Below are 26,799 nucleotides of genomic sequence, written 5' to 3' on the forward strand. Positions count from 1 at the left end.
CGCCAGGGATCCAGGTTCAATTCCAACCTCAAGGCAACTGTGTGTGTGTGTGTGTGTGTGTGTGTGTGTGTGTGTGTGGAGTTTGCACATTCTCCCAGCATCTCCATGGGTTTGCTCCGGTTTCCTCCCATTGTCAAAAGATGCGCAGATTTGGTGGATTGGCTATGCTAAATTGCCCATAGTATCCAGGGACGTGCATGTTAGTGGGTTAGCCTTGGGAAATAGTGTTACAAGGATAGGGTAGAAGGGTGGGTCTGGGCGAGATGCTGTTTAGAGGATCGGTATGGACTCAATGGACCAAATGACCTGCTTCCACACTGTAGAGATTCTGTGACTACTGGGAAGGGTTAGAGGGTGTTAGACAATATCCTCTTCAGTTCACATGCTTTAGATACAAACTTACAGCCATTGAATATTGCTGCTTTGACAGTTTCATATGCTGCTGATTGTTGTCTGAGCTGGTGTACAGTCAGAGCTGTACCTGCTGAAATGCTTCATAACATTAAGATCCTCTTGGCCATTTTGTCTGTCCAACTACCTGCTCAAATTAGGTAAAATATATGTGTTGACTCCATCCTTCTTAAATTGAGGCACAAAGCTCAATTTCCTCAGTGGAACCATAATCATCTTTCAGACTACCTATTTCTTCCTTCTCTGTTCTAAGTTTTCCTTTGACAAACTCATGTTCTCCAATTTCCTTATCTCTTTGGAGTTTGCTTATTTGAAATCCATTTCATTTTCTCTCTCTCTCTCCATTATTCCATGTTTTTCTTCATCTTCTCATTCTGTTACTCTCCAATTTACATTTTCTTCAATTTCCTGTCTTATTTTTATTTTTTCATTCGCCATGTCCTGTCTTTTTCGTTGATACCAGCTAATTCCAACTGAGATACCCTGGTTCTAAGTTTCCTTTCTTCCAATTCTAAATGTTGTGTAATGATTTCAAGGATCTTGTCCTTACAATATCTTACGCTAACATCTACCTTCAATTTTTCTGCTCTCAATTTAGCCTTCATTACAAATTTTAGATAATCCATTGTTATATCTTGCATTGCCAGAAAACTCTTTGCAACATCCAAATCCATTGTTAGGATTTAAATCCTCCCCCCACAGTTGCTTCATGTCCCAGAACCATTCCATAGCTTTTAGTTTAACAAGACAGACACACATCCCTTTTAAATCCAATTTATTCTGAAATCCCATCAACAGCTCCCAGTTGCCCTCTACTTGTTATGATCCCAGCTGATGTTATTGTTGGAGAAGCCAAACAGAAACCTGATAATTTGATTTGAGATTAATAATATGGTCTCCTATTGAAACAAAGTGTACAATGCTGCAGACTTTGCTTTAACAATAAAACAGAAGTTTATTAGCAAGAGATAAATATAAAACAAAATAAACCAAGCTATTTACTTACAAAAGAAATTCAGTTTTTTTTAAACAGCACAATAAGTGTATAATCCCACTAATCACAAAAAAATTGTAAAGAAACAAAACAGCCTTTATATATAATACCCAAAACATCACTCATTGAAACATAGAAACTAGAAACAGGAATAGACTATTCAGCCTTTCAAGCCTGCTCCACCATTCAGTATGATCGTGACTGATCCTCATCTCTACCATCTTCCCACTTTCTCCCTGTACTGCCTGTTGCCTTTAAAATCTAAAAAGAATTATCCAACTGTTTCTTGAACATATTCAGCGACTTGGTTTCACAGCCTTCTGTAGTAGAGAATTCCACAGGTTCACTATTATTTCAGTGAATAAATGTTTCATCATCGCAGTCCTTAGACTTATGCAGTACTCACACCAGAGCCCATGTGTCTAACACCTTTGTAGGTTTAAGACACTTCTGGCTTGGACTGAAACTAGAGATATTTCTCCATGGAGCTACATGGCTTAAAACCTATTCAGCTTTAAATAACTGCTTAAGGTTTTAATTCCAACACCCCTGGTCTGGGACAAACACTAACTGTTCATTCTTAGGTAACCTAGTTCATTATACCTCCTTGCCTCTTTGCAACTACATGGACATCTATTCCAATCATCTCAGCTGGCTGCTCAAAACTCAAAAAAACTGAAACCTAAAGTTTCCCTCTCAAAGTAATGGGGATTTCCCTTAAGTGTTAAGAACAAAAGTTCTAGGAGTCTGTATCAAACCTTGAGGCCCCATTAATTTTCTTGCTGGATTGCACAACACCATTAGTAGTGCACACAAACACATTCAATCTACAGCCAGGCCTTCAAAAACAGGTTTTAAAATAAATCACCATGGCTACAATATGTACAATCTAATTATTAACTTAACAGAAAACATACCAATTATTAATTCAAATACCAAACCAAAATTGCAATACATGATATTCAATATATATGTATTTGTACAGTGGGTTAATACAGAAGACAAAATCACATGGGTGAGGGCTAATTTCTGAACTTGGATTGAGGATTGAATAACTAATTCAGATAAATGGGTCCTTTCTGGTTGGCAGTGAGTGGGGTGCCACAGGGTACAGTCCTTGGGCCCCAGCTATTTACAATCTTCATTAATGCCTTGGATACAGGATAAAATGTATTACAGCTAAGTTTGCAGATGACACTTTAATAGATGGAAAAATTCATTGCAATGATGAAATAAGAAATTTAAGAAATGGATTATGGACAGATAATGTGAGTGGGCCAAAGTTTGGCAGCTGAAATTTAACATGGGTTGGTGTGAGGTTATTAATTTTGGTCAGAGGAATAGAAAAGCAATTTATTATTTACCGTAAGTGGAGAGAATTATCAGAGTTCTTCGGAGCAGAGGGATCTGGGTGTCCTCATGTATTAATCGTAGAAAACTAGTATTAGGTCTCACAGTTTATAAAGGAAGACAAATGGAATTTGGCAGTTATTGCTATTGGAATACAGTATAAAAGTAGGGAAGTGTTGCTGTAACTGCACAAGGCATTTGTTCGACCATATCTGAAGTAACATGCATAATTTCAGTCCCTTTACTTGAGAATGGATGTAGTTGTATTGGAAGCCTGTACAGTGGAGGTTCACTAGATTGATTCCAGAGTTGAGGGGTTAGTTACGATCAGAGATTGAGTATGAATAGAGATTCAATAGTTTAAGCCGATACTCTCTGGAGTTTAGAAGAGTGAGAGAAGATCTAACTGAGGGATATTAGATGCTAAGGGGATTGACAAAGTTGACTTAGAAAAGATGTTTCCTTGTGGGGCAATTGCGAAAGAGGGGTCATAACTTTTGGGTGTAGGTTAACAGATTTAAAACAGGTAAGGAAAAATTACTTGTCCCCAAGGGTTGTAAATTGGTGGATTCACTATTCTAGAGTATGACGGATGCTGGGTCATTGAGTAAGTTTAAGGAGTCACTTGAGGTAGTTTACAGAAGGTGAGTAAGGCAAAGCTCTGAGAATTAACAGTCAAGCTGTAGTTGAGGTTGTGTGTGCCTGTGAGAAAAAGGGAGGTAAGTGCAGCAGGAGCTGAGCATTTACAATTGCCAGGAATACAGTCAGAATCATTTGCAATTAGATTTTAGTTATTTCCAATGGAGAAGAAAGCATAGTCCTGGAAACAAAAAGCAATAGAGGGGCAAAAGCAACCGACAGGGATATGGATCGAGTTTTTGAACTTCAGAAGATGGCAATGCAAAGTGAGAGGTGAGGTGAAATGACAGAGGGACAGATAAAAGGTGGGGTGATTAGGACATTGATGAAGAGCAAACCCACCGTAGTCAAAGGCCATATCTAAGCATTATAAAAGGTTCAACAAAAAGGATGTAAAGGCCTTTTCCAATCCATTTGAGATAGTGGCTCAACAAATGAAATGAGTATTGTTGATTCAAACAAAGTTGGTAGGCAGAGCTAATGAGATGTTAGCATCACTACCAGAGGAACAAGGGATAGACAAAGGAATTGCAGGCCAGTCAGTCTAATTTCAATAGTTAGCAAACATTCAGATCAGTTCTGAGAGAAAGAATAAACTCAGTTAGAAAGTCATGGATTAAAAAAAAGGCACTGATTAATCAACGTGAGGTTTGTGTCTGACCAACTAACTTGATTGTTTTTTTTAAAAGAGGGGACAAGGAGGATTGGTGAGAGTCATGCAGTTGGCACGGTAGGTGGATTTTGGCAAGGCTTGATAAAGTTTCACATGGCAAACTGGTTAAAATATAAAACCCCATGGGATCCATGGAAACGTAGCAGTTGAGGTACAAAATTAGCTCAGTGGCAGAAAAACAAAAGGCTAATTGTTGATAGTTGTTGCAACTAGAAAGCTGTTTCCATTCAAATTTCATTGGACTCAGGACCAGGGGTTCCCCAGCCTTTTGCAGTATATATTACTAATTTGGATGTGAATTTAGGAGGCATGATTTACAAGTATGCAGACAGCACCAAAACCACCCCTGTGATTAACAGCTGAAGACAGCAGAAAGATATAAATGGGTCAAGTGGGCAGAAAAATGGTAAATGGAATTCATCATGGAGAGTGTGATGCTGCATTTAGTGAGATAAAACAAGCCAGAGGAATGATGCAAAGCAAGTGAAGGACAATGGACTGAAATTCAACAGATCCCAGCCGGTAGCAGGATGGGTGGTTAAAAAGGGAATGGAATCCTTTCCTTTATTAACAAAGTTATAAAATATAAGAACTGGGAGGTTATGCTGGGACTATACAAATCATTCATTAGGTCAGAACATGAGTAGACACTGATCAGCTCCTTACAGAAAGCTTATAAATGCATTAGTGATTGTACAATGAGGATTTGTGAGGATGTACAAACAAAGGGGGCATAACTTTTAAAGTGGAGTGGCAGAAGGTTTCGAGGCGATTTGAGGAAGGTTTGTTTCAGAGTGGTGGGATTGGGAATTCACAGGCTAGGAGGGTAGTAGGGGCAGGAACCTTCACAACAGTTTAAAAAAAAAGTAAGTTTATCAGTAATTGAAATGTTATACAATGCAAGGCTATGGGACAAGTGCTGGATCAGTGTAGATAGGTCAGCACAGACACAATGGGCCTCTTTTGCCTTTTGTGCAAAGCAGGCCATTCAGCCTAATGAGTCCACACTGATACTCCTAACAGCAGCATTCCCAGACCCACCCCTACCCTATTTCTGCACTTACTATGGCTAACCCACTTAACCTGCACATCCCTGAACACCATGACCAATCCACCGTAATCTACACATCTGTCGACTATGGGACAAAACCGGACCACCCGGCAGAAATGCACACAGACACCGGCAGACAGGTGCCCAAGGCCAGAAGCGAATCTGGCTCCCTGGCGCTACGTGACAGCTGTGCTAAACACTGAACCACTACGCCGCCCTCTTATCACTCTGTCTTCGCTCAGAATAAAACAGACTGGGAAGGAGAAGCACAAAGCATTTTGTCTAGTCACATGGGAGACAGGGGAGTCCAGCACATCAGTGCAAAAAGGTCATGCTCCTGAAGCATTTCCGAGATTCTTCAGGCAGAATTGAGAGAAGATGATCCAGGCACAGACTCCATGGGTTGAAGTGCCATTTCTGTGCTGTAGAGCTGGACAATCCTGAAAATGGAAACTTCAGAACAAGAGTAGGTCACACGGCCCTTTGCACCTGTCCTGCCATTCAATACGATGGTACAGACAGAAGAATGGGAACAGGAGTCAGCCATTTGGCCCCTCAAGCCCACTCCGCGTTTCAATAAGATCATTGCCCGGAACGCTGTGCACCTTGATCTTATGCAGCAGTCTTATGTGTGGCACCTTGTTGAATGCCTTTTGGAAATCTAGATAGAGCACATCTACTGGGTTCCCGTTGTCCATGCACTTGTAACATTTTCATAGAGTTCCAATAAATGAGTTAAACGTGACCTGCCTTTCATGAATCCATGTTGTGTCTATCGAATGTCTTGATATTTCATTCTTGATGATAGATTCAAGCATTTCCCCCATTAAAGAAGTTAATAATTCCCCATCTTTTGTCTACCTCCTTTTTAAAAGTGACATCATATCTGCTGGAACTGCCCCACGGTCCAGCGAATTTTGGAAAATCATGAGCCCATTTGCTATTTCTCTCGCCATCTCTTAGTACCCTGGGATACATTCCAATAGGGTTAAGAGACTTGTCTGCCTTGAGCTCCATTAGCTTGCCCAACACCACCTCTTTTGTGATAATGATCGCTTCTAGGCCCTCAGCTACCTTGTCTCAGGCCCTGTCTCAAATTACTGGCGTACAGCACAGAAGCAAAGCCATCAGTCCAGCCAATTCATGCCGACTATCATCCTAAACTAAACTAGTCCCACCTACCTGCGCGTGGCCGATATTACTTCAACCTTCCTTATTCATATACTTTATTCAAAGATCTTTTAAACAATGTAACTGTGCCTGGACTCATCACTTGCTCGAAGTTTAATCCACACACAAATCAGTGTAATGAAGTTGCCCTCATGTCCTTCGTAAATCTTTCTCCTCTCACCTTAACATGCCCCCTAGTCTATACCCCTCATGATTTTAAAAAAACCTCAGTAAGGTCACCCCTCAAGCTCCAACACTGAAGTCCCAGCCTATCCAGTCTCTCCCTAGAACACAAACCTTCCATTCCTGGCAACATCCTGGTTAAACCTTTTCTGAACCATCTCCAGCTTGATAATATCCTTCCTATAAAAAGGGTGACTAGAACTGGACACAGTACTCCATAAGAGGCCTCACCAACATCCTGCACAACCTCAACATGACGTCGCAACTCTTATACTCAAATGGTCTGAGCAATGAAGGCATGCTTTCTAAACACCGTCTTAACCATCCTGTCTATATGCGATGCAAACGTCAAAGAACAATGTACCTGAACCCCTTGGTCTCTCAGTTCTACAACAATACTCAAGGCCCTACTTTTAACTGTCTAAATTCTGCCCTTGTTTGGTTTATCAAAATATAATACCGTGCATTTATCCAAATTAAACAACATCTTCCACTCCTCAACCCACTGACCCAATCAATCAAAATCTCTGCAGTCTTAGATAGCTGTCTTCACTGTCCACTATTCCACCATTTTGGTGTCATTCGCAAACTTACTAACCACACCTTCTGCATTCGCATTTAAAATCATTTTTATAAATGACAAGTAAAAATGAACAAAGTAATGGATGACCATCTCACTCAGCTCCTGCTTTTGCCTCAGCCAGGCTGTTCCAATGCATTAGACAACTGAGATTGGTACAATAAATTGAACAAAAAAAAAGCTATATCATGTCCACAAACGCAAGACAAATCTAACCCTACGAATTCATTCTGTTCTCCATTCTCAGCAAAATGGTGGAATTGGGCAACATTTCTATCAGAGAGTATTGGCTCAGCAATAACCAGCTCACTGATCCACCAGGGCCACCATTGCAGATTGTTGGGGTACACATGTCCTTTTGGGAAGGAAACTGCCACCCTTACCCAGACTGACTTACACATGTAATTGCATGCATTTTATCCTTTGCCATTTCTGCCACCTACAATCAGATCCCAACACCAGAGATATATTTCCCTCCCCTGTTCAATCTGCGTTCCGCAGAGATCATGACTCCCTCGTTAGGTCCATGCCCCTCCTACCAACCCATCCTCCACTCCTGGCACCTTCCTTTGGCACCGCAAGAGGTGTAAAACCTGCGCCCACACCTCCCCCCTCACCTCCATTCAAGGCACCAAAGAATCCTTCCACATCTAGTAAAGATTGTCCTGCATGTCCAAACACCTCATCTACTCTGTCCATCGCTCTTGATGTGGTCTTCTCTAAATAGGTGAGACAGGACGCCAACTTGCAGGACATTTCAGAGAACTTCGTCAGGACACACGCATCAATCAACTCCGCTGCCCAGTGACCAAATACTTCAACTCCCCCTCCCACTCTGCTAAGGACATGCAAGTCTTCCATCACCAACTTTTAGCCACCCGATGCTGGGAGGAACACTTCATCTTCAGTCTGGGGACCCTCCAATCTCACAGGATCAACTTGGATTTCACCAACTTCCTCAGTTCCCCTCCCCCCACCTTATCGCAGATCCAACCTTCCAACTCGGCACCGCCCTCTTGAACTGTCCTACCTGTCCATCTTCCTCCCCACCTACCCGCTCCACCCAACTTCATCCACCTATCGCATTCCCAGCCACATTTCTCCCAGCCCCAGCCTCAACGCGCCTCATTTATCCCTCAGTCCTCTTGGGCCACCCTAACATTCCTAATAAAGAACTTATGCTCCTCTCCTGCTCCTCAGATGGTGCCTGACTGGCTGTGCTTTTCCAGCACATTTTTTGACTTTAAAGTGAGGAGGACCAGACCGGATGAGAGCAAAAGCTGTTAAAAATTGCAGCTAACAGAGGGAAGTTAGACACTCCCGTGATTTAGTGGAAAGTGGGTCGAGGACTAGCTGTTGGGTCTTATGGACGTGAAGACCTCTGGGAGGTAGGAGAGGAAGTGGAGGAAGATGAGAGTTCAGGGGTCAAACGAGATGGAACTTCAGAGACAATTTCAGGGAAAGGAGGAACACAAAGAGGCAGCTCATCGGATTGTCTAATTCTGAATGACAAGGAGGCTCCATGAAAACCTCACAGAACGGAAGGTATAGAAAGGAAAAAAAATTCAAGAGAGAGTATAAGCACTTCAGAAAGCCTCATTTGGCTGTGAATTTAACATAAACGTGATAATAGTCTGGATTAAAACCCACAACTGGGCTGAAATTTAAAGATCAGCAGAAGAACATGGCTGTGGCTTAATGTGATTAACAGCAAAATCCAATTCCTCCAGTCAGAAGGAAGTCAATTCAAAGAACACCAACATGTGTTAGAGATTTTAAAACTACTTGATACATTACATTTAAGACAAAATTTCATTGTCACCCAGGTCATCCGGCAGATGAGGGGGGGAAAAAAACACAATGACACAGGGATTTCTTCACAGTAACAACCAGTCGCTGTCATTGCTCATGAACCCGCTGGTGATGCAGCAGTTTGGATTTCATAGTGAATCCCTTCCCACACTCGGTGCAGGCGAATGGTCTCTCCCCAGTGTGAATCCGCTGGTGTACAGTGAGTTGTGTTGACCACTTGAACCCAGTCCCACAGTGAGAGCACCTGAAGGGTCTCTCGTCTGTGTGAACACGTTGATGGGACACCAGGTCTCCAGATCTTTTAAAGCATTTCTCACAGTCTGAACAATTGAAAGGTCTTTCCTCTGTGTGGAGTCGCTGGTGTTTCAGCAGGTTGGATTTCTGAGTGAATCCCTTGCCACACTCAGGGCAGGTGAAAGGCCTCTCCCCAGTGTGTGTTTGCTGATGTACAGTAAGTTGAAATGACTGCCTGAACCCAGTTCCACAGTGGGAGCACACAAACGGTCTCCGATCAGTGTGAACCCGTTGATGGGACATCAGGTCCCCAGACCTTTTATAGCATTTCCCACAGTCTGAGCACTGAAAAGGTCTCTCCTCTGTGTGAACTTGCTGGTGTTTCAGTAAGATAGATTTCCGTGCGAATGTCTTCCCACATTCTGAGCAGCTGAACGGTCTCTCCCCAGTGTGAATCCGCTGGTGTTCAATGAGGTCAGAAGATTGCTTGAACCCAGCCCCACAGTGAGAGCAACTGAAGGGTCTCTCGCCAGTGTGAACACGTCGATGTAACTTGAGGGCCCCTGAACGTTTATAGCACTTTCCACAGTCTAGGCATTGAAAAGGTCTCTCCTCAGTGTGAACTTGCTGGTGTTTCCGCAGGATGGACGATCGCATGAATCCTTTCCCACACTCGGAGCAGACAAATGGCATCTGTCCAGTGTGAATGTATTTATGTTGTGAGAGGGAAGATGACCTGCTGAAGCCTTGTCCACATGTACAACACGTGTACGGTTTCTCCCCACTGTGAATGGTGCTTTTTCCTTCCATGTTCAAAATCCAATGATATTTAGGCTGCAATAAACTGGGCAACGCCATCAGATCTGAAGTGATGCTCGGTTTTAACTCTCCTCACTGCAAATCTTCTCCTTGTAATACTCTGTGAAATTGGTTGAAAACATAAAAAGGAAAGTGGAGTAAGAACACAGAAAAAGAAACAAAGGTGATAAGACCATAAGATGTAGGACGAGAAAGAGGCAATTCAGCCCAGTGAGGCTGCTGTCACCATTCAATGAGTTCATGGCTGATCTGGTAATCCTCAGCTCAACCTTCCTGCCTTGTCCTCTAACTGATTAAAATTGGATTATCACAGTCTTGGATACAATGAGCAGCCCAGCCTTTACAGTCCTCTGCAGTCAAGGATTACAGATTCAGTACCCCCTTAGAGAAGGAATTCCTCCACATCTCTATCTTAAATATGGGATTACTTACACGGAGATATGTTCTCCAGTCCTAGACTGTCAAACAAGAAGAAACAATCTCTCTGATCTACCCTGTCAAACCTCTAAGAATCTTTTATTTTGAATAAGGTCTTCTCTCATTCTTCTAAGCTCCAATGAGCAAGCTGGGCCTGTACTCAATTTCATCTCCTGAGAAAATCATCTCATGACCGGGATCAATCTCTCCAACATTCTAGAGACTGCCTACCCTAAAATAAGGAAACTAAAACTGGTCACAGTATTGCAGGTGTAATCTGAAAAATGTCTTGTACAGTTTTAGCAATGTATCCCTAATTAAATAGAATAGGGTAGAAAAATAAGGGTCAACCTTTCTCATTAAAGGAATCTACCATGCCTGCCTCTACCACCTCTGCTGGCAATGCGTTCCAAACGCCCACCACCTTCTGTGTGAAGTACTTGCCGCGTGTATCCCCCTTAAACTTTCCACCTCTCACCTTGAAAGCATGACCTCTCGTTATTGAATCCTTCACCCTGAGAAAAAGCTTGTCTATCCACCCCGTCTATACCCTTCATGATTTTGTAAACCTCAATCAGGTACCCCTCAATCTTTTTTTTTTCTAGTGAAAATAAACCTAACCTACTCAACCACTCTTCATAGCTAGCAACTTGGATGCCAGCTTTCTATCTTTCAAGCAGAAGGACCCACAATTCCCTTTGCGCTGCAGCTTTCTGCAATGTTTTTCTCCATTTAAATAATATTCAGCTCTACTAATCTTCCAGTCAAAATGCATAAACATCTATCTTTCCCACAGTATTCCCATCTGCTGAGTTTTTGTCTGCTTGTTTAACCTGTCTCTATCCCTGTCTTCTCTCGTTATGTCATCCTCACTACTTGCCTCCATCTACCCACCTGGAAATAGTACAAATCACTTCTGTCATCCACGTCATTTGTATATATTATAAATAATTGTGGCTCTAGTATTAATCCCGGTGGGACTCCACAAGTTACAATTTTCCATCACAAAAATGTTCTTTTTATCTCAACTCTTGCCTTCAACTCATTACTCACGGGATGGCATAGAGGCTCAGTGGTTAGTACTGCTGCCTCACAGCACCAGCCTCAGGCAACTGTCTTGTGTGGAGATTGCACATTCTGTCCATGTCTGCATGTTTTCCTCCAGGTGCTCTGGTTTCCTCCCACAATCCAAAGGTGAATTGGTCATGCTAAATTGCCCACAGTGTTCAGGGATGTGTAGGTTAGGAGTAAATATAGAGCATTTGGGTCAGGAAATGGGTCTGAAGGGTTACTCTTCAGAGGGTTAGTGTGGACTTGTTGGGCCAGTTGGCCTGTTTCCACACACTGTAGGGATTCTATGATACCAAATCCTTGATCAATGTTAATATATACCCAAACAACATGGGTTCATGGGTTCTTATCTTCTGAAGTAGTCTCATGTACAATACCTTACTGATTGTTTTTTTTCAAATCCATATATATTACACTTTCTTGTTACCCCCTCGAAATATTTCAACAAAATATTTCAACAGCTATGATTCCCTTTCACAAAATCATGGTGATACTGCTTGATTACATAATGCATTTCTAAACGCTGTTATTCCAACGTCCAGAACAGACGGTAATATTTTCCCAATGTCAGAGCAGATTGTGAAATTGAGCTGAATTAATCTGGTAAATTTGTGTAGCTGGAAAATGGCCCACATCAACTCTAGCCTCCCAGTCTGCCTCGATCCCTGCAATTTGCCTACTGGTGAAAGAGGAGCACAGTAGACACTATATCCATATGCCTGTACTCCTCCCTGGAACATCTGGATAACAAGGACACCTATGTCAGGTTCCTCCTCATCAACTACAGCTCCACTCTAACACCAGCACCTCGACCAGAATAATCTCAAAACTCTGAGATCTAGGTCTCAGCTCCGTCCTCTGCAACTGGATCCTCAGCTTCCTAAGCCACAGACTGCAACAGTGAGGATAAACAACAGCACCTCCTCCACAATAATCCTCAACACTGCCACTCCGCAAGGATGCATACTCAGCCCCTTACTGTACTCAGTGTAACTCACAAAACCCCTGGGATTGTATTCATTAGAGTTTAGAAGGTTGAGGGGACATCTAATAGAAACTTACAAGATAATGCATGGCTTTTAGAAAGGATGGACACTGGGAAGGTGTTTTCGTTAGGCAGGGAGACTAGGACCCATGGGCACAGCCTTAGAATTAGAGGGGGTCATTTTAAAATGGAAATGAAGAGACATTTCTTCAGCCAGAGAGTGGTGGGCCTGTGGACTTCATTGCCGCCGAGCGTAGTGGAGGCCGGGCTGTTAAATGTCTTCAAGGCAGAGATTGATAAATTCTTAATCTCACAAGGAACTAAGAGATACAGCAAGAGTGCGGGTAAATGGCGTTGAAATGCCCCTCAGCCAAGATTAAATGGCAGAGTGATCTCAATGGGCTGAATGGCCTTACTTCCACTCCTATGTCTTATGGTCTAAAACTACAAGCTCGCTGACAACACTACCGTTGTAGGCCGGTTGTCAAACAATGATGAGTGAGAATATAGAAAGAAGATGGCATGATGCAATGGTAACAACCTCTCTTAATGTTAGCAAAATAAAAGAACTGATCATTGACTTCAGGGAGGAGGACATGCTCTTACCTACGAGAACAAAGCTGAGGTAGAGAGGGTCGAGTGTGTCAAGCTCAGAGGATCGCCAATAACCCACAATGTATCCTGGACTTCTCACACAGATGCAACTGTCAAAAAAGCACAACAACGCTGCTTCTTCCTCTGGAAATAAGGACCCTCACCAACTTTTACAGATGCAGTATAAAAGCCATTCTGGCTGGGGGCATGACAGCTTGGTACAGCAACTGCTCCATCCAGCATTGTCAGAAAGCCCAGAGCATCATGGAAGCCAATCTTCCATCCATGGAGTCGGTCTACACTTCATGTTGCCATGAAAGGCTGCCAACATCAAAGACCCCTCCCACTCCGGTAATACTCTCTTCCAACCTCTTCTGTCAGGCAGAAGATACAGAATCCTGACACACACACACACACACACACACACACACACACACACACACACACACACACGCTCAGGAACAGCTTCTTCTCTGCTGTCATTAGACTGCTGAATGGACCTCTCTAATCTCAAATCCAATGTTGACCTTGCCTTTGTGCACCTCCTGTGTGTGTGAGAGAGAGAGAGAGAAAGCGAGAGAGAGACAGAGAAAGCGAGAGAGAGAGAGAAAGCGAGAGAGAGAGAGCGAGAGAGAGAGAGAGAGAGAAAGCGAGAGAGAGAGAGAAAGAAAGAAAGCGAGAGAGAGAGAGAGAGAGAGAAAGCGAGAGAGAGAGAGAGAAAGCGAGAGAGAGAAGGTTGATTACTCAAATAGAACTTTAACAAAACCTTCCAAACTCGCCACTCCATCACCACAAAGGACCAGAAGAGTAGGCATATGAAACCTCACCACCTTGAAGCTCCCTCCAAGTCACACAATGTCACTTCATCTACTGCTGGATGAATAGAAATTTCCACCAATTCAATCTCAAATTAGAGGGCATAGTCTGAGAATTAGGGCTAGACTGCTCTTGACAGATGTTAGGAAGCACTACTGAACTGGTTTGGAACTCTCCTCCAAAAACTGCTGTCGATGCTCAGTTGTTTGTTTTAAGTCTGAGATAGATAAACTTTTATTCAGCCAAGGTGTTCAGGGATATGTGCCAAAGGTGGGCATATGGAGTTAGACTAGAGATTAGCCATGATTTCATTAAATGGTGGAACAGGCTCAACTGGCTGAATGGCCTATACCTGATCCTTTGTTCACTGAAAGCTAATGGCTTCAGTCCCTGCTACAAACTTCCTAACTCCAGCTGCATCTCTCTCCCTAATAACGGTCTGACCAGGCTGTCTGCAACATTAGTGGATATCAGACTTGTGGCTAGGCTTTTGACCACAAAGACGCATCTCAATTTGATGTTGTATTTCCACATCAGTGACTGGTGAGACTTCAGCACAGTGTCAGCTCCATGTACTGAAAATCTCATCCAGTCTTTTATAACCTCGAGACTGAATGACCCAAACACACTCCTGATCCACTTCCCACTTCCAACCTCCCTGTAATCAAGCTCATACAACACTCACGCTCACTCACACTAAGTCTTGTTTACCTCACCCTGACCGAAAAAAACATGCCAGTTGAAAAGCAATAACGTTTAAAACTTCCTATCCTTGTTTTCAAATCCCTCCAGGACAGTGATCATTTCCATCCCTGAACTCTCTTCCAGCTGCACAATCCTTCACTCGCCTAATTTCAGCTCTTGAATGTGATCAATTAGTCACCCCACCCACGAATGGTGGGTGTTCTTTCAATTTCCTGGGCACCAGGATCTGGAACTCACTCCTTGACTCTCTTCAATCTCTTCCTCCTTTAAGATAATTAGATCGTAGAGTCATAGAGATGTAGAGCATGGAAACAGATCCTTTGGTCTAACTCGTCCATGCCAACCAGACATCCCAAATTAATCTAGTCCCATTTGCCAGCACTAGGCCCGTATCCTTCTAAACCCTTCCTATTCTTATGCCCATCCAGATGCCTTTTAAATGTTGCAATTGTCCCATCCTCCATCACTTCTTCTAGTAGCACATTCCATGCATGCACCACCCTCTGTGTGAAAAAAATTCCCCATAGGTCTCTTTCTCCTCTCACCCTAAACCTACGCCCTCTAGTTCTGGACTCCCCCACCCCACGGAAAAGACATTGTCTATTTACCCTATCCATGCCCCTCATGATTTTATAAATCTCTATAATGTAGCCCCTCAGCCTCTAACGCATGATGGAAAACAGCCCCAGTCTATTCAGCTTCTCCCTACAGCTCAAAACCTCCAACTTTGGCAACATTCTTGTAAATCTTTTCTGAACCCTTTCAAGTTTCACAACATCCTTCCCATGAGAGGGAGACCAGAACTGCACGCAATATTTCAAAAGTGGCCCAACCAATGTCCTGTATTCTTTTCTGACAAAACATTTAGTCACCTGCCCCAACACATGATGTGACACAGTATAAAATGTTGTTTTCTTACATGTCCGTGAACTCCATGGGAATTAGAGCACACTTTGAATATTGTGTGCAGTTTTGGAATTCTTATCTGAGGAAGGGAGTACAACACAGGTTGACTAGACTAATTTCTGGGATGGCAGGACTGTCGTATGAAGACAGACTGGGTCAGTTAAGATTCAACCCACTGGAATTTAGAAGAATGAAGGAGGATATCAGAAATCAATAACTTTTAACAGGATGTCACAAGGTAAATGCCGGAAGGATGTTCTTCAATGACTGCAGAGTCCTAAATCAAGAGTCACAGTCTAAGGATAGGGGGTAGGCCATTTAGCACTGAGATGAGGTAGCATGTTTTACCCAGAGTGGTAAGCCTGTAGAAAACTCTACCACAAAACAGTAAAAGCCAAAACATTGAATGTTGCCAATTAGAAGACAGATATAGTTCTGCAGGCTAAAGGGATCAAACTGGATCGGCAAAAGTGGGAATAAACCACTGAGTAGCATGATCAGCCACGATTGTACTGAATAATGGAGCAGGATCGAATGCCACGATGGCCTATTCCAGTTCCTATTTTCTATGATTCAATTGAAGTAGATATGTCAAGCATGATTTTCCATTTTGTGCATCCATGCTGACTCTGTCCAATCCTGTCACAGTTTTCCCAAGTGTTCTGCTATTAAATCTTTAATATTAGACTCTGGCATTTTCCCTATCAATGTCAGGCTAACTGGTCTAAAATTGATTGTAACTGACACAGATATCACCAGATGAAATTTCTATCAGCCCTTACCGAACAGCAATCTAGGAATAGCTTCCCCACACAGACTGCAGCAGTTCAAGGTCAGGGAGGTGCAGAGAGATTCTGGAGGCTTCTAGACTGACTGCTCTGTCTCGAGTTTTCTATCCGTTATCAACTTTTGATTGTTCTGAAAAAAGAACCATAGTATATAGGAAATAAGTAAATAAATGTGGAAGTTTGCTGAAACTTGACATTCAGTCCTAACCTAGAAATTAAGTCAAGTTTTACGTGCATGTGAGAAACACGTTATCCAAGGATTGCACACAAGCTTGGCATCCATTTTTCGAGACTGTTTAACTGAACTGAAAACTTAAATTTCTTTCATTTTCAGTTTAATTTATTCCTTAACTGTGCACGGCTACTGGTGAAAGTGGGGGTTATGAACATCCAAAACTCTCGGAACCAGCTATCTTTGGGATTTTTCGGATAAAAGGTTAAATGACATTTTCATAGTAAAACACAAAATAATTACCAAACAGCAGACCCACCTGTGATTACTACAAACACCGAGACAGAACTGATGCCTGCCAATGCTGGGCTATGCTGCTATGTCACAACTGAGGGACGTGGATCGAGTGGGTGTGGAGTTGCTGGAATTGTTTGCACGCCAAACAACCTTGTTAATGAGAAAAAACTTCCGTGAACAAAACTTCGGATTTCAGGTTTTGGATTGTCTACCCACACTGGGTACAAATCAGAGACATTGATTACATTGCCTGGTTGTTTATCTTTGCTTTGCTCATGTTATTGTTATTTCCTCTTTAAATTAAAAATTTGGTGTCCAAGATCTGTTATTCAAAGTCTGGTTGGGAACATTTGGGCAATTTTGATGGTCATTCAATGTTTCAGTTTCACTGCATTGTGAATCCAGTGACAGTGAGGCTAATTTGGTTTGGTTTGTTATCCTTGTGACATAACAAGTACCTAATGGTCAATATTAGCTCAGAAGCAGAAACGACCTCCAGTGCAGGACAAACAATTTCTGACCATTGGAAGATAAAGCTGGAAATCAGCAGCATTTAACAAAAGATATGCAGCAATGGAAACCTCATTTAGACACAAATCTGCAGAAATAATAACAAAAGAAGGTTCAAATAAACCCAGGATTAGAGGCAGAGGTAGTCAGACAACAGCTGAGAGATAGTGGGTAGAGCAATAGATGGACATGAATTCAGATCCACAGTAAGGAGTCACATCTGCCTCAAGGCTGTGAAACCACAACACTGCACAGAAAGATTAAAATTGTAATTGAATGCTCAAAATCACTCACCTCCCATAAAATCTCACTGTTTTCAAATCTCCTGCTGGTGCCTGCAGCTGGGAAGACATCAGAAACCAGGAAAATATATTCCTGCTGCCTACAAACTGTATAAATCCCTGGAAAAGGAGATGACAGAAATCAGACGTTTCAGTCAAGGAAAAGTATCCCACCTAGACCCAGTCCCCTACCTTATACCTCTCATCCCACATTTCTCATGGCTATCCCACCCAGCCGGCACATTCCTCGATACTATGGGCAATTTAGCATGGCCAATCCACTGAACCTGTACATCTTTGGACTGTGGGAAGAAACTGGAGTACCTGCAGGAAACTTACACATACACAGGGAGAATGCGCCCGAGGGTGGAATTGAACCCGGATCCACTGCGGCATCCAGCTCAATGGGCCAAATCAGACCACAAGATAAAGGAGCAGAAATATGCCATCCCATGCACTGGAGTCTGCTCTGCCATTCGATCATGGCTGATATGTTTCTCAAACCCCATTCTCCTGCCTTTCCCCCATAACTCTTAATCCCCTCGGTCTCAAATACGCTCAGGGACTTGCCCTTCACAGTCTTCTGCAGAGATGCATTCCACAGATTCGCCATCTTCTGACTGAAGAGGTTTCTCCTCATCTCAGTTTTAAAGGGTTATTCCTTCACTGTGCTCTTCGGTCCTAGTCTTTCCTACGAGGGGAAACATTTCGATGTACACTCTATGCCAACCTCTCAGTATTTTGTAAGTTTCAGTGAGATCTGAAGTTTATCCTTCTAAACTCCAGGACGTACACACCCAGATTCCTCAACTGCTCCTCATGTGACACCCCCAGGATCGTTCTTGTAAACCTCCCCTGTATCCGTTGCGAAGCCAGCACATCCTTCTTCAGATAGGAGACTGAAAACAGTGCACAGTATTCCAAATGCAGTCTGACCAGAGCCTTTACAGCCTTGGCTAATCCTGCTCCTATTTCTCTTGTTATTAGGATGGTCCTACATGCCTTCTAGTGTAATCCACCTTTAAAACTGGCCGTCATTAACCCCAGCCTGTGTCCAGCTTCTCTGGGCAAAGTGAGAACAAAACCAATGGGTCAAAGATTTTCTCTTGGTCACTGGGATCCTAAAGGCCCTCCCACTCTGCCATCTCACCATGATCCTCACACATGCTCAACACTCCCTGCTGAACAAAGATAGCTACTGTTCACCAAAATGGGGAGTTTTCTTGAACAAAGAGACCTTGGGGTGCAGGTTCACAGTTCCTTGAAAGTGGAGTCACAAGTAGATAGGATAGTGAAGAAGGCACTTGGTATGCTTGCCTTTATTGGTCAGTGCATTAAGTATAGGAGTTGGGAGGTCACGTTGCGCATGTACAAAACTTTGGTTAGGCCACGTTTGGAATACCGCGTGCAATTCCGGTCTCCCTCTATCGGAAGGATGTTGTGAAACTTGAAAAGGGTTCAGAATAGATTTACAAGGATGTTCCCAAGATTTGAGGGTTTGAGTTATAGGGAGGGGCTGTTTTCCCTGGAGCATCGGAGGCTGAGGGGTGACCTTATGAAGGTTTATAAATTCATGAGGGGCATGGATAGGATAAATTGACAAGATCTTTTGCCGAAGGCAGGAGAGTCCAAAACTAGCGGGCATAGGTTTAAGGTGAGAGGGGAAATATAAAAAAGGGACCTAAGGGTCAAATTTTTCATGCAGACAGTGGGGCATGCATGGAATGACCTGCCAGATAAAGTGGAGGAGGCTGCTACAATTACATAATTTAAAAAGGCATGTGGATGGGTGAGGTGGAGTGGGGAGGGTGAGACGGAGCAGTGGAGCAAGACAGGGGAAGGAGTTGGGTGGCGGGGGTGCAGTGTGGGGGGAGGGTGACATCAGGGGGAGGGATGGTGTGCGGCAGTGTGGAGAGGGGCAGCGTGGGTGGGGTGTGGAACAAGTGGGGGTGTGAGTCTGGAAAGGATAGCGAGGGGGCACCATAATCCCAGACTAAACTTGTCCCACCTGCCTCAGCTTGACCCATATCCCTCCAAACATTTCTTATTCATGTATTTATCTGAATATCTTTAAATGTTGTACTTGCATCCACTACTTCCTCTGGAAGTTCATTCCACACATAAACCACTGTGTAAAAACAAGGGCTTGTTGTTCTGTCATGTCTTTTTAAAAATCTTTTTCCTCTCACCTTGAAAATATGTCCCCAATCCTGTAATTCCCCACATGTCATTCAATGTATTTACACCCCTCATGATTTTGTAAACCTTTATAACCTCTCAACTTTATAAATGCCAGTGAAAAAAGTCCCAGCCTATGCAGCCTCTCCTCATAACTCAAACCCCTCCATTCCCAGCAATATTCTAGTAAATCTCTTCCAAACTCTTTCCAGCTGAATAATATCCTTCCTATAACAGGGTGACCAGAACTGGGCACAACCTCTAGGAGAGGCCTTCACCAACATCCAGTGCAACCTCAACATAATGTCCCAGCTCCTATACTCAAAAAGGTCTCAGCAACAAAGGCAAACATGCCAAATGCTTGAAGGGATAAGGGATATATTACAAAAAGGAAATAAAAACGACAGTAGTTTCCATGATGCATTGCTTCACAGGTACATAAGATCGTTCATCATGCTATAGCTTCAAGGGCCGAATTCCTTTTCTCAGAAAGCCATAGTTCAAAACAGTTTGATAAAACTCCAACCCTTCCTTCGGTTTGATCATATTCTCTTCCAGATTTGCTGGCATCAGTTCCTCCGTACTGACCTCATTAATTGCCAAACGTGTGCTATCTCATAGACTCAGAGTCCTGCCGAATGGAGACAGACATTTTGACCTAAACTGGTTCATGCCGACCAAAACGTCCACCCTGCTAACCCCATTTCCCTGCTCTTACCCATATCCTTTTAATTCTTTCCTATTCATTTATTTGTCCAAACACTTTTTAAATGTTTGGAATGTACCCACCTCAACCACTTCCACTGGCAGCCCATTCCAAATGCATACCAGCCTCTGTAAACAATGTGTCCCTCAGGTTCCCTTTTATTCTTTCCCCTCTAACCTTAAACCGATGCCCTCTAGTCCTCAATTCCCCAACTCTGGGAAAAAGACTGAGCACAATCACTCTATCCTTGCCTCTCATGATCTTATACACCTCTATAAGGTCCCCCCTTAGTCTCCTACACTCTAAAATGAAAAGTCCTGCCTTCTCTAACCTCTCCATAGAACTCAGACCATTGAGTCCAAGCAACATCCTTGTAAGTTTCTTCAGCACACTTTCCAGTTTAATAACATCCTTCCTATAACAAGGTGACCAAATCTGAACACAATACTCCATGTGCAGCCTCACCAACATCCATACTGTATAACTGCAGCATAACTTCACAATTTCTGTACTACGTGCCCTGACTGATGAAGGCCAGTGTGCCAAAAACCTTCTTCACTGCCCCGTCTACCTGTGACTCCACTTTCAGAGAACTTCAAGCCTAAATTCCAAGATCCCTCTGCTCCACTAGACTCCTTAAGACCCTACCACAAAATTTCTACCTTGATTTGATTTTCCAAAATGCAAGACCTCACACTTAAACTCCACTTGCACTTCTCAGTTCACTTCTCCAGCTGATCAAGTTCCTGCTGCAATTTCTGAAAACCGTCCTCACTTTCTGAAATAGCACCTGTTTTAGTGTCATCAGCAAAAATACTAATCATGCCTTGTACAGTCTCATCCAAATCATTGATATAGATTACAAACACACTGCCACATTCCAGAGTCTACAGAGTTCTTTGATCAAGAACCAACTTGCAATTTATTTCCAGGCCTGGCCTCAAAAACAAACAACCTGTCTATTCTTTTCAACACAAGCTACTGCTCACAGCCCAAAAGTCACCATTCAACTCTCAGATTCAAAAGAAAAGATATTTTTAAAACCAGCAAGGGTTCTAAGACAAGAGAAGAAGGCTTAAACCTTCATCAGCTGAAACATCAACTCCCTTGCTCCTCAGATGCTGCCTGACCTATTGTGCTTTTTCCCAACACCACACTGTATTGACTCTCCAGCATCTATAGTCTTCACTATCTCCTAGTTCCTTCTAACACAGTGCACTGACAGCTGAAAGAGCTTTAACTTTGACTGTTGAGAGAAACTATATGATTACAATTTATCTAATGATCCAACAAGGAGAGACAAAATATCTCTACATTATAGAGACCCTGTGGAAATATCAAGACACTGACAGGGATACAGTTAGCCAGCTCAGCTGGCCACCCAATGGTACAGTCACACCGGGGGCAGATCATGCTCCATGTACAGGAAGGATTCAGTCAAGACATCCAGCTGTTGAGACACCTGTAAGTTTGCAGAGGGTTACAGGAGTTCGATTCTGATGGGAATGCTGTTTTTGTATCACATAGTTTCATCTCCTGTTGGGGTGGCAGGTGGCTCAGTGGTCAGCACTACAGCCTGACAGCACCAGGGACCCGGGTATGATTCCAGCCTCGGACGAATGTCTGTGTGGAGTTTGCACATTCTCCCCGTGTCTGCGTGGGTCTCCTCCGGGTGCTCTGCTTTCCTCCCAGTCCAAAGATGTGCAGGTCAGGTGAATTGGCCATGCTAAATTGCCCCTAGTGTTAGCTGCATTAGTCAGAGGGAAGTGGGTCTGGGTGGGTTACTCTTCGGAGGGTTAGTGTGGGCCGAATAGTTAAACCTCTCACCAGGAGTAATCAAACAAAACTGCAGTGCCACATAGATGGAGACAGTGGTACGTATGGGGAAGGGGAAGATGGAGATTGGGAAACGTTGGGGTTGGGAACAAAGCTCCGCCCATTAGAGCTCTCCGCTAACGGCGCGTGCGCACTCCCCTTTCCCTGTCCTCGAGCTAAACAAAGAACGTTGGCCGGGGCCTGTTTTGGGAAGAATCCAGAGGTTGTCTGCAACACCTGGAACAGTGACGGTTAGGAATTGTGACGTAAACCGATGAATTCCTCTTGCTGGAATGCTGCGGCGAGCGCTGAGCTCCGCATTAACCTTTACATACCGTCTATGGATATGATAGACCAACATTGGTTTCCAGCCACCTCTCGTTGCACGCATGCTCGAATTCCGAGTTAGCTACGCACATGCTGCAGCCTCAGCCGGCTGGATTGACGGACCGATAGGAACCAGGGGGCGGAGCGGGCGTGCCCAGTCATTCAACCAGAGTGAACGAGAGGACCTAATGGGAGCTCTAACCAATCATAGAAAAGGAGGCGGGTTGGACCTTCAGCCTATCGCAGAGAATGAAGGGCGTGGTTAGAGCTTCAACCAATCAGCGAATGAGGAGGCGGGTCAATCTTGTACCGTTCTGGTGCTGGAGCCAGAACTTTGCTTTCCAGACTCAGGGGAGAACACAGAAGGAAAGACAGTAGGTGCAGGAGTATACCATTCGACTTTATAATCCTGCACCACCATTCAATACGATCATGACTGATCACGCAATCTTATTATCCCATTCCCACCTTCTCCCCATAGCCCTTGATCGCTTTAGCTGCAGGTGCCACCCAGCTCCCTCTTGAAGATATCGAATGAACTCGTCCCAACAGTGGGAGAGAATTCCTCAGGTTCACAACCCTCTGAGTGAAGACTTTCTTCATCTCAGTCCTGAATGGCTTACCCCTTATTCTGAGACTGTGAGCACTAGTTCTGGACTTCCCCAAATCAGGAACATTTTTCCCACATCAAGCCTGTCCAGTCCCATTAGAATTTTATGTTTCGATGAAATCTGCAGCCCCCCCAATTCTTCTAAATTCCAGAGAATACAGGCATTCCGCATATGTCAGACCTGCCATTCTGGGAATAAGTCTGGTGAATCTTTGTTGGACTCCCTCAATAGCAAGAATGTCCTTTCTCAGACTAAAAGACCAAAACTGCACTCAATACTCATGCTGTGACGTAGTCAAGGCCTGTATAACTGCAGCAAGACATCCTTTCACCAATACTCAAATCCTATTGCAATGATGGCCAGCATGCTATTAGCTTTGGAGTCATGTATAGACCTTCAACCAGTAAGGAACTGGGACGTGAGATACATCAGGAGATAGAAAAGCTGTGTAGGAAAGGCAAAGTTACAGTGATCATGGAAGATTCCAATACGCAGGTGGACTGGGAAAATCAGGTTGGCAGTGGTTCACAAAAAAGGAATGTGTGGAATGTCTACAAGATGGCTTTTTGGAGCAGCTTGTGATGGAACCCACTAGGGAAAGGCAGTACTGGATATAGTGTTGTGCAATGAGGTAGACTTGAGGGAGATTAAGTTGAAGGAACCCTTAGGAATCAGTGATCATAACATGATTGAATTTACTCTGCAATTTGAGAGAGAGAAGGTAGAAATCAGAGGTAATGCTTTTTCAGCTGAGTAAAGGCAACTACAGACAAACGAGGAAGGAGCTGGATAGAATTGATTGGGAGAGGAGGCTAGCAGGAAGGACAGTGGAACATCAATGGCAGGAGTTTCTGTGAGTACTTCGGGAAACACAACAGAGATTCGTCCCGAAGAAAAAGAAGCATGGTACAAGAAGGATGAAGCTTGACTAAGGAAATCAGGGATAGCATGAAGCCAAAAGAGAAACCAGAGAAAGTGGGAAACCAGAGGAATGGGAAGCTTACAAGGACCATCAAAGGGTAACAAAAAAGAAATAAGGAGGGAGAAGATTAAATATGAGGGCAAGCTAGCCAGTAATATAAAGGAAGACTGAGTTTCTTTAAATATATAAAGGGCAAAAGAGAAGCAAGAGTGGACATTGGGCTGCTGGAAAATGACATAGGAGAGAAAGTATTGGGAAACAAAGAAATGGCTGAGGTACTGAATAATTACTTTGTGTCAATCTTAACTGTGGAAGACACAAGTAATTTCCCAAAAATTCAAGAGAGTGAGAGGGCAGAGCCGAGTATGGTGGCCATCACCAATGAGAAGGTGCTACAAAAATTTAATGGTCTGAAGGTGGATAAATCATTGGACCAGATGGACTACACCCTAGACTTCTAAGGATGATAGCTGAAGAGATAGTGGAGGAGTTAGTGGTAATTTTATAGAAATCACTAGAATCAGAGAGGGTCCAAGAGAACTGGAAAATTGCTAACATAACACCACTGTTTAAAAAGGAAGTAAGGCAGAAAACAGAAAATTACAGACCAATTAGCTTAACCTCAGTCATGGGTAAGATCCTGGAATCCATCATAAAGCATGAGATGTCTGAATACTTGGAAGTGTATGGTAAAATAGGGCAGAGTCAGCAGGGTTTCATCAAGGGTAGGTCATGCCTGACAAATCTGCCAGATTTCTTTGAGGAAGTAACAAGCAGATTAGACTAAGGAGAATCAATGGATGTTGACAACATGGACGTCAAGAAGGCCTTTGACAAGGTGCCACACAGGAGGCTACTGAGTAAGATAAGGGCCCATTGTGTTAAAGGCAAGGTGCTACCCTGAATATACGTTGTCTGGCAGAAAGCAGAGAGTGGGGATAAAAGTGACAAGGTTCAGAAGTTGAAAGCATATACTGCACCATCAAGAGAGGGCAAATGTTGTATGCACTGAGAGCTTGCAGGCACCTGTCATGTGACTGACTAGAAGTCTTAGAGTGTACTGGAAAGTTGAAAATATGTAACACTTGGCTGTAAACTAAATACCTCAGTTGGTTTGATCATAATTTGAATCTAACCAATCAGCCCCAGGATATTAAAACCCAATCATGTTTGAATTTATTGTTTTTGGCAACCTCAGACCAATGAGACGATCCGATGTATGGGATACTAAAAAAAAGCAGACATTTTGGAAAGTTACATAGAGACCAACTGCCATCGACAGAGTAACTGTCAGCAAAATACTCTTTATCAACATTTTCGCATGGAATATTTTGCCGCAAAAGACCAAATACAACCCAGGGAAATCTTCAGCCAAAGGGAGACAGACACTTATGACAGCCACCATGTGGTTTTGAAATTAAGTTGATGTAATGTTAATAACTTATTTTTATTGGAAACTTATTGAGTATTGTTATAGAGTTGGAGGCAAATAGCATGCATTTAAGAGAAAGGAGGCTTAGAGTTGTAAACAGTTGTTTAAAGTTCACTTTTAGAGTTAAAGAATAAACTGATTTTTTTTCTTTAAATGGTGGAATTTGGGAGTTCTCTGTCACTCATACTTTAACAGATTATGATGTGAGGTGAGTTTTCCTGAGTTTTCCCGCCATATCATAACAGTTTGGGAGCTCCAGTCCATGGTTTGGACAGGTTTAGACAGATCCAGTCTGAGATTTGGACAGATTTGAATGGATTTAGAGTGCAAAGATCCCAGCAGATTTAAACACTTGCAAATTACTCTCCAAGACCTTTAAATAAAACATAGGTGAGAAAATTTGTTGAATCTCGGTTACTTATGTTTGGTTAAATTAAAAGTGAGAAAAATGGCTCTTAAGATTGCTAAACAGGTTCTGGAGTTTGAAGGTGATTCTCAAATTTGCCAAGGAAGTTTAGAAAGACAGAAAATGGCCATACTTTTAGAGTTAGCAAATAGGTTAGAATGGGGTCTAAATTGTAAGGAAGTAAGCCAAGTGCTTAGGTGTGTCAGAGAAACAGACAATTGCAGTAGAGTTAGAAAACTTTAAATTACAATTGAGGAAAATGGAGTTAGAAGATAAGCAAAGGGAGAGAGAAAGAGAGAGGGGGGAAAAGAAAGATACAGGAAAAAAGAGAAAAGAGAGAGAAAGGGAAAGGGAGAGAGGAAGAGAGAGAGAGAGAGAAGAAAGAGAAAAGGAGAGAGAATTTGAACTTTAGATGTTGCCACTTAGGAAAGTCAAGTTAACAGGATGGAGAAAAACAAAGGGGGTAGTAAAATATACAAATATGTTAAAACAGTGCCACATTTTGATGAAAAAGATGTCGAAGACTATTTTTATTTCATTTGAAAAATTGGCTAGGCAGATGGAGTGGTCAGAGAACTTGTGGGCAATGCTAGTTGAGACTAAGCTGGTAGGCAGAGCTTGTGAGGTATTTGCAGCGCTGTCAGATGAGGGGTCAAGAGGTTATAATCTTCGAGGAGAAAGTGAGGTCTGCAGATGCTGGAGATCAGAGCTGAAAATGTGTTGCTGGAAAAGCGCAGCAGGTCAGGTAGCATCCAAGGAACAGGAGATTCGACATTTTGGGCATAAGCCCTTCATCAGGAAGAAGGGCTTATGCCCGAAACGTCGAATCTCCTGTTCCTTGGATGCTGCCTGACCTGCTGCGCTTTTCCAGCAACACATTTTCAGGTCAAGAGGTTATGCAGAGGTCAAAGAGGCTCTTTTGAGTGCTTAGGAATTGGTACCAG

At 43.1% G+C, this 26,799-nt stretch overlaps 2 protein-coding genes across 3 annotated transcripts in view; both read right to left on the reverse strand.

Moving 5' to 3' along the window:
• The window catches only part of LOC132836264 (gastrula zinc finger protein XlCGF26.1-like), a 155,716-nt gene that overhangs the window by 86,234 nt on the left and 42,683 nt on the right, over positions 1-26,799 (reverse strand). Inside the window, exons 1-2 of one of the 2 annotated variants that reach the window (XM_060855631.1) lie at positions 22,493-22,593; positions 17,472-17,578 (exon numbers count right to left, since the gene is read on the reverse strand). The gene's annotated coding sequence lies outside the window, so the exon portion shown is untranslated. Of the gene's footprint in view, positions 1-17,471; positions 17,579-22,492; positions 22,594-26,799 lie in introns of those variants that run through there. The other variant, XM_060855629.1, reaches the window with a different exon arrangement.
• Positions 1,436-16,752, reverse strand: LOC132836269 (gastrula zinc finger protein XlCGF17.1-like). Its single transcript, XM_060855637.1, has 3 exons — positions 16,690-16,752; positions 16,193-16,328; positions 1,436-10,016 (listed from the first exon to the last, which is right to left on the reverse strand). The coding sequence occupies exon 3, from the start codon at positions 9,953-9,955 to the stop codon at positions 8,951-8,953; it is 1,005 nt and encodes a 334-aa protein (XP_060711620.1). The 5' UTR covers positions 9,956-10,016; positions 16,193-16,328; positions 16,690-16,752; the 3' UTR covers positions 1,436-8,950.

Source organism: Hemiscyllium ocellatum, chromosome 46 (genome assembly GCF_020745735.1).
Source record: "Hemiscyllium ocellatum isolate sHemOce1 chromosome 46, sHemOce1.pat.X.cur, whole genome shotgun sequence".
Taxonomy (NCBI): domain Eukaryota; kingdom Metazoa; phylum Chordata; class Chondrichthyes; order Orectolobiformes; family Hemiscylliidae; genus Hemiscyllium; species Hemiscyllium ocellatum.